The sequence below is a fragment of the Lygodium microphyllum genome, chromosome 4 (assembly GCF_053477565.2).
Source record: "Lygodium microphyllum isolate KBCC chromosome 4, Lygodium_microphyllum_v1.1.10, whole genome shotgun sequence".
Classification (NCBI taxonomy): Eukaryota; Viridiplantae; Streptophyta; class Polypodiopsida; order Schizaeales; family Lygodiaceae; genus Lygodium; species Lygodium microphyllum.
Genome location: NC_141138.1, coordinates 15,332,369 through 15,348,068, shown reverse-complemented (window position 1 = coordinate 15,348,068; position 15,700 = coordinate 15,332,369). Strand labels below are relative to the sequence as shown.

The following is a 15,700-nucleotide window of genomic DNA, read 5'->3' as shown; positions in this document are numbered from 1 at the left end:
GATGCGAATAGATTTATACCACAAGGGATAGGGGATGTGGGGATCAAAATCGCACACTTATAAAACTCAACCCACCCACGATCAAACTCACACATTGATGGATTTGTGCCGCAATGGATGCAGGACATGGGGATCAAAACTCAGGCTAGTTACACACCAAATAAGGGACTCCCACTTTGTAAGTTTTAACCAATCAAAACACTTATTTAAGGGTTGGGCATTCGCAATCCTTTACACACTGAAAAGGACATGACCTGTTGTTTACCTACTAAACAGATGAATTCCTCGCCCTCTTTTGGACTCTCCCCTACCCACTTTGTAAAGTGGTGGACAAGGGTACACTTTTTACATTTGCAACTAATAAAAAAATTATAAATTTTATTTTTTATACTTTTACACATTGTGTCCATTTGATGTGTAAAAGTATGATGCCCATATCCGTGTCCAGTCTCAAAAAGTGCATGCCTATACTCGGAGCGAGGTTGGCAATCCATTACTTGGTGTGTAACGAACCTGACACACTTATAAAACTCAACCCACCCGCGATCTGGGGAGACGAGGAGAGTCTGAGTGTGTTTGTGTGCTAGCGAGCGTGCCTCTTTAAAGAGAGAATGGCTCCGAGAACACCCCGCACAGTGATCAGAGTGGATCCCAACAAGAGGCCATGGGAACAGGAACAGGAGACCCCCATCCACAATCGATGGCACCCACTCATCCCTCCTGTCACCACAGTGGCCGAAGGGGAGCTCTTCCGTGTGGAGATGCTGGACTGCAACGGGGGGGACATCGGGGACAATGACTCGGCCGAGGACGTGAAACATATCCCTCCCTATGGGGTAGAGTATTGTCGTTTGCTCCATTTTCTTGTCCTGTACTGCTGCCTGTCACAGACACAGGAAGGTTGCCCCTTGTGGTGATGATAGCCTGACCACTTATGGTAATGAATAACTGCATCAATGGCACCGTTTGAATGATATATGAACAGTTAGGTACTGTCATCCCCTCACTTGCAGCTGAGATGTCCTTCAAATCTGAAGAAGAGAGGACGTTTTTGTCTCGCAAAACCGTGTATATGATCGGTGGCACTGGTTTTCTCATGAAATTATATGTTTGACAATTAGATGGCTCTCTTACGCACAGACAGACTGACATCTTCACAGGAAGACACGAACTTAAAAATTAGAATTCTGTGCATGAACAAGGCACGTATATAAGTGGACCATTGTCATTCGAGTAACCTATTGTGTATTTCACCAATGTTGTAGTCAACTGTAACTCAGATTGATTGAATTGGCCTTTGCAAGTCCCTTACAATATTAAGGCAACGGCTGTAGCATCGATGCTTCCATGTATGAAGCTTCAAAGAAAGTGGGTGCCTGAATTTTATGTGATTGTTATATGTATTGGAAATTTGGGTACTCAAGCAATGCACTTAATCATATCCTACTTGCAAGTGATAACAACATGGGCAAACCTTAGCTCTCTAGCATTCGCCAAAGTTGATCTCCAACTTGTGAGAGCTTTACTACGATGGAAACAAAGGTGCTGAGGTAAGTGGGAAGTCAAGAGAGAATGAAGGTAGAGATCAACAAGGTTCTTGAGTCCTATGCTAAAGCTCTTAGGTGTAAAATACTAAAGTTAGAATTGAAGGATGTACAAGTTTAGCAATCTATGAATAGGTAAAAGATGGAATTTGACCAACCTGCAATTAGGCAAAAATAATTGACTTGAATGAGTGTTCCACATGGCATAAGTAGCCATGACAAAATATGCAAGGAAAATGGGTGCCCAACCTCAGTAGCCCAAATTTCCTTGGACAAGGTTGTAAATACTCAACCAATGATATGGAGTTCGATATACAAACCCAAAACCCATTCTCATCAATATAAAAAAATGGTACTTCAAATGAGCTAAAGGGTTACAAAAGAATATATTTAAAAAAATAATTGAGAGGTAAAAGACATTGCTTCCCTCTTAACCAACCAAAAGTCCAATTGTGGTGGTCCAAAACATCGGTTTAAACTAGTTGAGATTGAGCTAAAGTAATGGCACTTGAGCTATCCAAGTAGGTGTTAGTAAGTTGATCATGGGAGCAACCTAATTCTTGAAGGAACTATGTAGGGAGCTTGGGAACTCAAACTTTAAACTCTAGAGCCTTAGTCATGTTGACGTCAAACATAGGAAGATCTTGTTAAGAAATACTTATCTATGGACAACAAACACAATTGTATGTCAAAGCATAGACTGATAAAGGACTCAATAGGACTATGCAAAGTGAATACAAAACCTTGAATTCTCGTGTCTCTAGGACCGAGGTAGAGAGAGTGAATTGGAGAGTGTGTAATCCTCTATATGGATCCTGAAATGCAAAAGGCAATCTCCAAATGTATGTGCAGCAACAAACATATATTTGGAGAGATTGGACAGTGGATCAGTGCCAGATGTGACTAGGACAGCTTGAATAGGAGGCAACAGGCTCAAAAGAGTCTAAATGAGGTGGTAGCTGCAGTAGACTGAAAACCATAGCTGTTGATGATGACTGGCAGGCTGATGACAGCAGGCTGGGAGTTGCGAATGCAAGCTGGTGTAGGTCATACAGCAGCAAAGGCAGGCCAAAAACTGGTCATACAGCAGCAAACACAGCAGTAGAAGGTCACTCAGTGGATGGCGATGGTTGGGAGCAATGGAACTAGATTGGAAAACTGCTGCCATCAGCTATACGTAGCAGATGTAGGGCTGATGCAAGTGCTTAGCTGTAGGCAACAGCTTGAACTAAGATATCCTCCAAAAGATGGGGTTTGGAGAGCAGAGACACGGCATTGACAATCTGAAAACAAGGATAGGTTGAGTGGTGGGCAGCCTATCCATTTATAGATGAGTGGATCCTCCCAAATTAGGGTTTGGCTTATGGGACACAGACACTCTCTAGGAACACCTTTCTTTTTTATGTAAGTTTGGTAATAATCAATTGAGTTTTGGGGCTATACTAAAGAGCTCATTAATATAAGATACATTTCTCAACTCAACCCCCTCTTTGAGGTCCAAAATTGGAACTAGCAAGAGATTGTAACATAGCTCAAGCCCATAAGTACCTCAAGATATTGCAACCCCAAGTAGCCAAGGCATTGGGCAAAGGGTGCATGTTGATTGCCTAGTGACCTACCAAGACTATAGAGGCGATAGTTATCTTACTAAGGGAGGTCAAAGGGTCATCCCAGAAAGGCCAAGGCATCGGTATGAGCTCTAAAGATTTGACAATTTGATTAACCACGCTAGCAAGCTCCACAATTCTTCATCCTTGATCATGCTGTTGAGCTAAAATATGCATTACTTGCTGATTAGCCTCTTAAACAGGCCCAAAACACACTAAAAATGCTCTTTTAGAGTAAAATCCTAAAATAGGGAGCGGTTTGAGAGAGTTCAGTGGAAACCCTAAGCGGTTCGAGAGAGTTTAGTGGAAACCCTAATTTTTGGGACACCCTTCCACATCTATAAATAGACAGGTTGCCTCTATTCAGTGATCATCCTTGTTTGCAAGTTATACCAGCCTACACACCCTTTGCTGGTGTTGGCGCCTAGTTTCCAGCCTGTAGCCCGCCTCCATCTCCAGCTATCATCGATTGCAGCCACATTATCTTCAGCCTGTCCATTGCTGTATGCGATAGCTCTTAGCTGCTGGCGACTGCTCCAGACTGTCCGAGACTGCTGTTCAGCGTGCTGTCCATCATTTCTAGGGTTAGCCAGCCTGCGTTTTCAGCATTGTAGGCCCTGACACTCTCATACACTGTTTCAGCTTGCTGTTTACAATAGACTGTGCAGAGTTTCCAGCCTCCGATCGGTGGTACACTGCTGTGTTTTGGTGACCAGCCTGCTGCCATTCACTATTCAGCTCTCCTACACTCCGACTGGTGGTCATAGACTTGGGATCCGTCTTCGGTGGATGTCACACTCTGACATTGCTCTGCCCTTGAGCATACCGTATACTCTTACATTCATTTACAACATTCATTCACTTCAGAGTTGTGTTCTCTCTCTCTCTCCCCTTTTTTTGTTTGTGTTTGAGTTTTGAGTTTTGCCCTTTGTGTCTGTGTCTATCTCTTTGTGTTTTTGTTGTGGTCGTACACTCTGTGTGTCCTCAGTGCAAACCCTAGCAGTTTCCTTCACACATGCGTATGCAAGAAATCGATTTCCTATGCTTATTCCTCCAAGATGAAGCGAGTCCCCCTCCCTTCTCTCTTTCCAAGCCCTCTCAAGCTCTTTGGCCTCTGACCTGTCACAGTCTTCGTGTCTCTCTACCTCTCAAATTAAAAAAAGAAGGTGAGGAGAAGAGATGGAGTTGTAGACAGGAAATAAGAGAACAAGCCTATAAGCTCAACTAAAAAATGCTTCCCAATTTTCTTAGCCTAGCTCACATGCAATGGTGGAATAAACAAAAAAGGTCGACATATAGATAGTGAAAAGAGATAAGCCTTTGATTCTTAGTTATGTGGAATGATTTACAATAAGTTTTTTCAACCGTATATATGAAATTTGAATTTTGAACCTTGGGTAGGGCCTAATTTTCTATTAATGCTCGCCAGACGTTCCTCTTAAGTGTCAGAAGTAGTATAGCAATGGAAGCGTAAACAACATGCTGAAATAAACTGCTGAAACACAAGACGTGAAAGTATGAATGAATGAACACAAATACAGGTGAGAACTCAGATCTATGCTTGGAAAATGGAATCCATATCGAACACGAGATAGCAACATACAACAGTGAGTCATTGGCTTTGTGAGCACCCTGGCACCGGCTCCTCTCTCCCAAGAAGAATCCACAAATGATGGCTGAAGTACACCAGAGGAGGAGGAGCCCTAGCAATATATAGGCATAAAATTGGGGGAGCAATAAATGCAGTCGGCCAGCATTAAATGCTCCCCAGCCTCTAAAAAGTGCACAAAAAATGCTGAAAAAAAAACTACAGCACAGACTCTAAGTTGACTAATCTGCTAACACCCTCTCTAAGATTAGGGGTGATTTGATACAATACAATAGTACAATGATGGGGAATCATAAACTATACAACATAGAACCACTAGAAGAACCATGGATATCCAAGCAATGAGTGGCCGGTCCACCACCAAGATGCCTTGGAGAGTATCTGACGTCGATGTCGATCATAACAGCACCACCTAAAAATAGAGAAGAATCATAGCAGCTCTCTGTGTTATGTCACCTATGTCACTCAGGACATAGAAGACCAATCTGCCAAATATGTCTCTGAACATGTGACCATGGAATCCCCGCCTTCGGCTAGAACTGCCAAAGTGTCCCCTCATGTGGGCTCTAGACGAAAGCCTCCCGCTCTCTGTCAAGTAACCAGCCCATCATGAACCTAGACGTCAATCCTAGCTCTAGGATTTGTACCTGCCAGACTTCGGTCGATGCATTAAGTATGTCCCTCTTTGGATCCTGTGCATCTGTATAGACATATAGATGAGGCACGGCTGCCCCATCTCACCACCCTCTCACACTCCCTCTCTGGCATTGGAGAGTCATGAGGAATATCTGCATCACCGCCACTAGAAAGCAGCTGAGGAAGGGGCCACTAAGCCCTTCCCACGATCCGAAGAAGAGGATCCCTTCCGTCCCTTGGACTTTGCCTTGGTTGGAGGATTGGAATCAGAATTTGAGGCAGATGATGACTCGTCGGAGGAGTTCGCATCCTGCTTCGTCATCTGCTTCTTTTTCTTCCTGGAAGCTGCTAACTCTTTGTAGTCCTTCCTTAAATGACCTTTCTTGCCACAGTGGTAACATTGGGCCTTTGACTTCTGCTTCGTCGAACCCCTCTCTGAAGCTGCATGAGCCTCACCTAAACCTTCATGGAGCGTATCATCAGGGGATGTGCAAGGAGGAGCCATTTGGAGAGGATTGAGAAAAGTAGAGAAAAGAAGAGATTGGGAGAGGGAACTCAGCCAAACCACGAGTATAGACTACAAAAAACAAGAGTTCACATACAGTATAACCCAAAAGCTGATCAAAATAAGCCAAAATCTGCTGCACGAAGTCAAAAAATCAGTTCAAATCTGCTAGAAACAGCAAAAACGGCCTGTTTTGCCAATCGCCCAGCCCAAAATAGTGTTGTAAACAGCAAAATGCAGGCTGCACATTGCCTAAACAGGTGTAGGGAATTGTCGCCAGCAGCCTAATGAGGAAAACACAGGTAGGAGGAGGTGTTGGACAGGCAGGCGATGCAGATGCTGATCAAAACGCAGAGTATGGAAGCCAAAATCTGGTCGCAATCTGGTTGACAGCAATCGCTAGGGCAGTAGAGGGGTAAATCAGTCCTGAAATCAGTAATAAAACAAAGTACAAGGTGTGCACAATCGGAAATCTAATACCATGTCAGAAGTGGTGCAGCAATGGAAGCATAAACAACATGCTGAAATAAACTGCTGAAACACAAGACAAGAGAAAGAAAGAATGAATGAACACAAATACAGATGAGAACTCAGATGTATGCTCGGGAAACAAAATCCATATTGAACACGAGAAAGCAACATACAACAGTGAGTCACTGGCTGTATGGGCACCCTGGCACCGGCTCCTCTCTCCCAAGAAGAATCCACAAATGATGGCTGAAGTACCCCAGAGGAGGAGTAGCCCCAACAATATATAGGCATAAAATGGGGGGAGCAATAAATGCAATTGGCCAACATTTAATGCTGGTCGGCCAGCATTAAATGCTCCCCAGCCCTAAAAAGGGCACCAAAAAATGTTGGAAGAAATACTACAAAAAGGCCATAGCCTCTGTAGCACTGACTCACACCTGGGTTGACTAATCTGCTAACATTAAGCTCACCATTAGGGTCTGCAACCCATCAAGCTATCTATTTTTCTGAAAGAACTAACTCATACACTCGTGCACTATTAAATGTGCCTAAATTTTATAATTTGCACGAGAGTGAGCTCAGCACTCAGAAACTAGTTTTACATTTCATTATGTTAGGCCATATAATATTTCAATGTTAGAATATTTCTCATTTTTTGTGCCATCCTATCCTTGTAGTTTTTTGCTATCTATGCTTTTTCAATTTTTGGATTCTTTTTCTAAATTTTAATAAACTTCTCTCTTTTGTCTACTTTTTCTTGCTTCTTGGCCATTTTCCTTACTTTTTTCCACTATAGACTCATAATCGGTTGACATTACCCCTCTCACTATTTAAGTGCTAGCCCCATGGCACTGGTAGAGGTGCCTGGAACTTGCGTGGAATAGTGGTGGGTAGGGTAAGAGGTCATGTGATGTCAAGGGAAAGGTGGTCATCGATGGTTCTTCTCAGCACTTCAAGATACATGCAAGGAAATAGTGTGTTCTATGTGTAGAGGTGAGTAGGTGTTTTGTGTGATTGGGAGATGGGTTTGCGCTAAGAGAGCCAAAACTCCTTAGTATTGTCCCACACTTGAGGACCCAATCAGCGAAGGGTTATTGGTGCAGTGAGGTAGTTGCCAAGAAGACAAGTTGGCCAATTTCTTGGAATGTCTTGCCGTTTAGGACCTTGACAATTTGTGGGGGAAAGGGCTAGGGGATTGAGGATAGAGCAAGCTGATCGAATCATTGGATACCTTTAGCTTGAGGACCCCTAGCTATATGAGCACATACTTCTTTATTTACTGATGAGTTATATATGTACTACTCCTCTTTTCCCTTCTCTTGAGGTGGTGGAAATAAGGGCTTGAGTGAACACTTAAGATAGGCCTTTCTCATTACGTATCCCTTGATTGAGATACGAGTGCTCATTGGGGGGAATGGCAGGAAGGGGTGATCACAACTAGTGAAGTGGCTTTTATGCATGTCTTCCAAGAGGTTGAGACAAAAGGCTGACAACGTGGTAGCCTGAGGGATTAATCTGGCCATGGCATACCTATCAATTTGTCATTAATATCAAAGAATAAGGGATGCAGCCTTCCCTCATTTGTAGCTCTTTCCTAGTTCAGTAGAACCACCAACAACTTAAGGTAATTGCATGTAAGTACAAAGGCGAGGTTAGGATAGTTTTGGAAAATGTCCACCACAAATTTGCAAAAGGAAGGGCCTAGATCTTGCCCTTGGAATCTTATCTTTAGGATCTTTGGCATTGATGTGGAAGATGAGGGAAAAGTCATATTTGCCATGGAGGCTAGGGTTGAAGTCGAGACCATGCCTCCATGGGTAGGGTAGGTAAGTAGGGTTTCCTCTCTCTGTAGAAAGAGATTTGCAGAAGGCCAGCCAAGCTTCCTTACTTGTTTCAAGAATGGACTTTCTCCAAGATGGTTACGCTTCCAGCCCTCACATCTTCCTGGGTGTTTCTAGCATCTTATTCTGCTAGTAGTCTTCATCTCCCTACTGCCACATGATGCTAACTGAAAGTGTAAATTTTATCTTTTGGGTCATGGTGAAGGTGAAAGTCATTGGTGTGTCCAGTGGCCCTCTTTTCTCTAGCTCTTTGATTTCCTCTTCCCATCAAATGATGATCACTTTCCACTCTTTCAAGAATGGTACATCTTGGACATGTTGAGGTGATGGCTTAAATTTAAGCCCAACTTCTTCCAACTACTTCTTCTTTTGTTGTTTGGAATCCTTATGTGCATTTGAAGATGTATATTGGTCTTGCAATTGCTTAATTGTTGCATGCGCAAGACGGAGTTCTAGTTCTCTTGCCACATCCCAATTCCACTGTGTCGATAGGGGGTGGTGACAATGTAGGTGTCATGATCATGAAGCCCAATCTCATTAGCTATTTCTCAATGAGCCTTTTTCCTTAAGTTGGAGTGCCACTTCATCTCTTGTGCGCTCATACTTAGGAGGCTCTGGTAGTGGTCCTAGGGTGCTCTAAAGTGCCTTTCTAGCCATATGCGATTTTCTCTTAAGGTCTCAGACAATGTCTTCCTCGGTTGGCTTTATGATTTTACCCAAAGCTTTGGTGAAGCACCTCTACTAAATCTTCATTATTCTCTCCACCATGTCAACTGTATCCCTGGCCACTTTCCTTTTCATGCCTTGCTTTTGCAAGCCTGTGAGGAAACTCTTGCTTTAGTCTTGTATTTCTCTCCTTTACTTGCTCGATCTTTTTCTTGGCTCTCTCTAGTCCCCTAGCTCGCTACTTGGTCAAAGCTTCCAATATGGCAACTTGCTTCTTTTTGCTTTGTTGGAGCTTCTTCTTTTCCTTGGTTAGCTCCTCCACTTTTCGCTCAAGGCACTCCTACCTCTTAGTGGCTTCTTCCCATTGCTCTCCCAATCTAAACAATCTATCCTTTATCTATATGGTTTTCTCTTTGTTGCACTTGCGAGGGGAAAATGTTGTAATTGAGAGTGGAATTTAAGAAGCAATCCTTGCATTAAGTCAACATTGGTTGTGGCATTGTAGGCTCTCCATTGATGATGTGATTAGTGTGAGCTAATTGAGGGTCTCGGTATAGGCTCGATACCAATGATGAGGTCCAAAGTCCTGAGATTCAAGCACTTGTTGCATGAAATTCAACCATGTGGTGAAACTCAACTTGTTAAAACGAATCTCATCCATGAAGGGAATTTTGGCTGTTTGTAACAGGAGTAGTGTTAGGAGATAAATAAGATCTGTAATGGAAGTTGGGTGAATAGGGAGGACTGGAGGGTAGATCTGGTTTGCCTGTTGTCTTAGCCTATCTTCTAATTGGGTTATGATGGTTATGGATTTCTAATGACACACCTCCTATTCTTCCATGTTCTCTTTCTCTTGCTCGTACTATCATAACTCTTCCTCATACTTGTAATTTTCTACCCCTTTCATTGCTACTGTTACTATTTCCATTTTTAGGGCATAGATATCTCTTGTGTATTGCCATTGTAGGGTGACATGGGCTTCCTTCTCCTTCTCCAATGTGAGCACTAATTTCTTCCTTTCTTTCTCCTTCTAGTCTCTTTGTTCCTGCAAGGTCTTGAGCAGTGGTCATCTAAATCCTGCGCAAGCCCTTGGGTGATTAGGGGTACATGAGAGGATGTTCCTTCTATTCTTGGAACCTTTTCTCCTCTTCTTTTTTATTCCACCTCTTCTATAGCCAATCTCTTTGACCCTGCAACTGTTTATCCCTTTGACAAGTTATGAAAATTTAAGTTTGATATTGTGTTTAAGTACTAAGAACAATAGATTTCAACATTTGGTACTGCATATGCCAAATTTGGTTTAGGTAGTAAAGAAGCAAGAATAAATGACTTGAAACTTTTAGTAATATCTAGTACCAAATATGGTGCTCCATGAAACCAAATTAGGGGCTATCTTAAAGTGGAAATGTTGGGTTTTAAAGGCTGCATGTGCCTAGCTACCTACATCTACTTGTACTTAATGCTTGCACACCTATACGTTGCAAGTGGCGGTGGCCCATTACTATCACTTTATCCCTAATTCTCTAGATGAAAATAGAATAAGGAAAGATGAATCACACACAGTGATTGTTGGAGTTTCCACATACTGTCTTACTCTCTCTTGCTTGAACCTCCATAGCTCTTGCTTTTCTCTTGCTTCCGGTTGTGCTCTCACTCTTGCTCCACCTTTCAATTGGTATTAATGTATCATTTAGTGTTTGCGGGAACTCATGCTTGGAGCAACGAATGCAATGAGTGAAACTTTTTTGCAAAACTTGAGGAATTGAGCTTCTTCTTCAATATTGATGTTTGCTGTCCGCACATTGATAGAGGTACTATTCTCATAGGCCTATCAAGACCTGCAAAGGTGGATTGTATGAAAAAAGATAAGAGGGGAGAGAGGTGGAGGTGTTAGCCTGCTCTTTATCAGTCTCAGTCTGTCATCTCCTGGTTGTGAGCTCCTGTCAGAGTCTGACAGGAGACAGAGGAGCTCTGTCAGTTCATTTTGGTGGCTGCCCTAGTTAGCCAGCAGCCTTGGGTGTTATACAGCCCAAACTGGGCTGTTTTTTGTCCAGACTGCCCATTTTCTGGGCAGTCGGCCAGATCTGGCCAAAGTCCGCCAGATCTGGCTGGTCGGCCAAATCTGGCCAGGTCAGCCAGTTTGGCTGGTCGGCCAGTTTGCTGGCCTGGGGGCTATTTATATCAGCCCCCCCAGTCAGTCCAGCATTATGCTCTGCAGGTACAGCACTGTTCCCGTCGTCTCCGTCTCCGGCATTGGTGCTGCCACTGCTTCCAGTCTGTCCTGGTTCCCTCACTGACGCTCCGGGCTGCGTGCAGGGACTGTTCTGTCCATTTCAGTGTATTCAGCATTCATCTCAGTTAGTGCAGACTTTCTTCCTTCATTCTCTGCTTTCTCTCTCCTCTCCTCTGTGTTCGTGTTCTTCTTCCGTTGCGCACTCTCACATGGTATCATCGCCTGATTGAGAGCACAGAGGACATACCCTCAGGAGTGAGATACCCTGCTGCTGCTGCCAACAGATCAACCACAGCCAGGCGACTGCTACAGGAGGCTGTTCAGCCTGCGTTTTGCTGCCCACGCTGACTGCAGAGGCTGCCATGTCATCCAGCGACGCAGCAACCCTGCGTTTTCCACCAGGCTGCCCCTCCTGCTGCTGGGCGACCTCCCTACAGGCTGTGTTTTGCTGTTCTGTAGGTCGCTTCCACCTCAGGCGGCACTTTTCCTGCTGGAGACCTCTGTCCGGGCTGTTTCCTGGTGCTGGTGGTCTCTTCTTTGGTGTTCGACATCAGTTCTCTTTGCGTTTTGCAGATCCAGGTGTTTGTAGGCACTCTCTGCCTGCGTCTTGGTGGTTGGTGACCACATTGCTGGTCCTATTTCGACAGCGGCACAACTTTCTTTGGTATTTTGCAGATTGGAAGATGTCTTACCAGTTTTCAGGCTTTGAAGACTCAGAGGATGAGCTTCTCTCTCATCATTCCTCTGAGCGGAGGCGGGATTATCGTGAAGTTCGACATCGGGAAGAACCTCCTCGCACTCGTCCTTCTTCAGTCCATGCATCTCAGAGGGTTCCATCTACTGCGAAGGTTTCTTCAGTGAAGACTGCTTCAGATGTGCGGATGCCTTCCTTGATTCCCTCTATACAGGTGCCGATTCTCCCTTCCTTTCCGAAGGAAGATAAGTTGGATGGTTCCAACTACTCCCTATGGTCATGCAAGGTGGCTTGCATCCTTGATACCTTTGACCTTTGGGAGCTTGTTTCTTCGCCCATCGACCGACCCCTCGTGGATTCGTCCGATGGCACCTCTATGGACCGTGCAGCCTTATGGGATAGGCTCAACTCTCGAGCCCGTTCCTTTCTTTTTATGAGTTTCCATGATTCTGTTCTTGTACATGTTCACAAGTTACAGACCGCGGCGGAAGTGTGGACAAAGCTTGCGTCTTTGTATCAGCACAAGACATTTGCTCACAAGATTTCCCTGGAGAAGAAGTTGCGGATGCTCAGTCTTGATGGTTCTTCTTCCATGAAGGAGCACATCACGAAGATGGAGGATATGCGAGGCGAGCTAGCCTCTCTTGGTCGTCTGATATCGTCTGAGGATATGGCGATGATTCTGTTGACTCAGCTGCCATCACCCCGTTATGATGTCTTCTACACCAGCCTCATCACTTCGAGGACCCGTGAGACACTCCTATGGGAGGAGCTTTCCCCGCTTGTCTTGGAGCATGACGAGCGACTCAACGAGGTGGGAGCCAGTGGCTCCACCAAGGCATTTACGGCCGGCACAGGTGGTGGCAAGAAGAAGAAACAAAAGAAGGAGAAGGCAAAGGACAAGAAGGAGGAGAACAAGAAGGATGCGAAGGAGAAGAAGCCCAAGTGTCCCCATTGTGGGAAGGGCACTCATCCCGAGGAGAAGTGTTGGCAGAAGTGTCCCCATTTGAAGCCTAAGGAGAAGGACTCGAAGGCGGCCCCAGCCACAACAGAATCTGCGTTTGTGCATGTCTTTGTTGAGGAAGACACTGCCCTAGCTTCTACCACACAGGAGAAGCCTTGGCTCGTCGACAGTGGAGCATCTTCACATATGACCTTCCGTCAGGATTGGCTTCAGGATCTTCGTTCCAGAGGGGGTACAGTCACCATTGGTGACAATTCTACAGTTCCTGTTTGAGGCGTGGGGACTTTACCTATGTTTTTTGACAAGCGGTCTTCCTCCACCAAAGTTCTCTATGTCCCTGATTTGGGTTTTAACCTATTATTTGTGCATGGCCTTACTCAGTTAGGTACCCGAGTCATTTTTACTCAGGATGCAGTCACAGTGGAGGATGCTTCTACAGGTGATGCTCTTTGGACAGGTACACAGGAGGGTGGGCTTTATACGCTCACAGCCTTGGCTGCGCAGACTTCCCATGAGCTTGGGCTGCTTTGGCATGCTCGGTATGGTCATTTGAACCTCGATTCTCTTTGCCGGGCTTCTAGGAGGAAGATGGTGGAGGGACTTCTTGATTTCCCTCCTCTTCACACTTTGTGCTCTAGCTGCTTGAGGGGCAAGCAGCACCGGCAGCCTCACCCGCAGGTTGCTTCTAGGCGGGCTACTTCTCCGCTTGAATTGGTTCATACCGACCTTTGCGGACCTATGGGCACGGCCTCCCTTGGGAAGGCCAAGTATTTGATGCTGATTGTGGACGACTTTAGTCGTTATGTGTGGCCTTATTTCTTGGAGTACGAGAGCGAGACGTACTCCCGTTTCTGTGAGTGGTAGGTGTTTGTGGAGACCCAAACAACTTCCAAGGTTCGTGGTGTTCGAGCTGATCACGGTGGCGAGTTCACTTCTCACCTTTTCTCTCAGTTTTGCAGGGATCATGGTATTCGGGTGGAGTATTCCCATCCGAACACACCATCAGAGAATGGTGTGGTGGAGCGTGCGAATCGGACCATGATTGAGATGGCCCGATCTATGCTGGAGCATAGGAGTCTTCCTCATTTCCTTTGGGGTGAGGCGGTGGCTACAGCGGTGCATATTTGCAACCGCTCTCCGACTTCGGCATTACAGGACATGACTCCGTATGAGGCTTTCTTTGGAAAGAAGCCTTCCGTGTCCCATTTTTGCATCTTTGGGTGCGATGCTTTTGTCCATGTGGACAAGAAGAAGAGGAAGACGAAGTTCGACTCTAAGTCGCGAAAGCTTATCTTCGTTGGTTATAGTACGACCACGAAGGGATATCGGCTCTATGACCCGACGACGCGGACGGTTGAGGTGAGCAGGGATGTGATCTTTGATGAGGCTTCGGCCTCTGAGGATCCGATTGATGGTTCTATTACAGATGTTTCTTCATCATCGACAGACCCCCCCCCACCTTCTCTCCCTTCCCTTCCTTCCAGGATGCCCCTTAGCACCCCCCCTATTCCTCCTCCTTCGGCTTCCCTTTCCCCTTTGGTGGATGTGCCTTCGTCTACTACGAGCTCTTCTACCGCTACTTCGGGATCTTTACGGGATATACAGCCTTCTTCAGATGCGGAGGATCTACCTTCACTCGGTGAGGGGGAGTCCCTCTCCGATTTGGGTGCTTTATAGGTTTCGGAGACCCCCCAGTCTCCCTCACAGCAGCAGGAGTCTCTCAGGATTCCTTTATGGTATCGCCGGCTCATGCAGGATTCAGGTGTTACTCACTTTCCTGCTTCTTCTTCAGGTCCACGTCGATCAGCACGTTTACAGGCCCAGCGGGACAGTTCACTATGTGTGAACTATGCTCTTATGTCTCAGATTCTTCAGGATTCCAAGCCTTCCACTGTGGAGGAGGCTCTTGCACAGGATATTTGGAGACAGGCTATGTCGGCCGAGCTCGATTCCATCGAGCGAAACCATACGTGGGAGCTTGTTCCGCGTCCCGCGAAACGGAAGGTGATTGGTGTGAAATGGGTCTTTAAGACCAAGTATCTTGCAGATGGCTCCCTGGACAAGCATAAGGCTAGGCTTGTTGCCAAGGGTTTTGCACAGCGTGCAGGGTTGGACTGTGCCATAATCAAGGATGGACTATGTAGGTGTAGTCTAACTGTAGAATCATTGGTGTATCCTCATGTCGGTCACCTAACATGCCAATGAATAATAACTTGCCACATCACCAAGGCGCATAGTGGATGCCAACTCGGGTAGAGCTCGACATCTCAACACTTCCTCTCGAGCTCAGCATGAGCTCGTGAACTAAGTATAGTTTTGAAGCATTGAAGCTTCTTAGCTCCCAAAGCCTTGGTGAAAATGTGAGCAGCTTGATCCTGTGTGTTGACGGAAACCAAGTCAATATCTTTGTCTAAACCCGCTCCCGAATGAAATCGCAATGGATCTCTACGTGTTTGGTCTGCACATGATACATTGGGTTCCTAGCCAATTGAATGCTACTAAGGTTATCACAGGAAATGATAACCTTCTTATTCACGTACATCCCTAAACCAAGTAGCTTGCGTAACCAAGCTACCTCACATGCTGCAATTACAGCATCTCTGTACTCTGTCTCTATACTAGATAGACCACTGTCGGTTGTTTCTCGTTGCTCCAGGTAATAGCAGCACTGCCAAAGGAAAACATAAAACCACTGGTAGACCTGTTTGAAATACTACTAGCCCTATCTACATTTGTGTAACCATGCAAGTCCAATGGTACACTTGTACTATAGAATAAGGCATGGTTTCAATGTGGACTTGATAGAGTACGATGTGTACCGCAATGCATTAAAATGTGGCTTTTGCGAAAGCTATATAAACTAACTCTCCAAACCGATTGTGTAGTTTAGGTCTGGCCTAGTGATCATCAAATAGATAAGACTGCCCACA

General features: G+C 45.3%; 1 protein-coding gene across 2 annotated transcripts in view; it reads left to right on the top strand.

Annotated features, from left to right (window-relative positions):
- Positions 1-501: 501 nt before the first annotated feature.
- The window catches only part of LOC148036823 (uncharacterized), a 63,864-nt gene continuing 48,665 nt past the window's right edge, over positions 502-15,700 (top strand). The window contains exon 1 of one of the 2 annotated variants that reach the window (XM_087675724.1): positions 502-836. In XM_087675724.1, coding sequence (XP_087531850.1) covers positions 612-836 — 225 coding nt within the window. In that variant the 5' untranslated portion in view covers positions 502-611. The remainder of the gene's footprint in view (positions 837-15,700) is intronic. The other variant, XM_087675723.1, reaches the window with a different exon arrangement.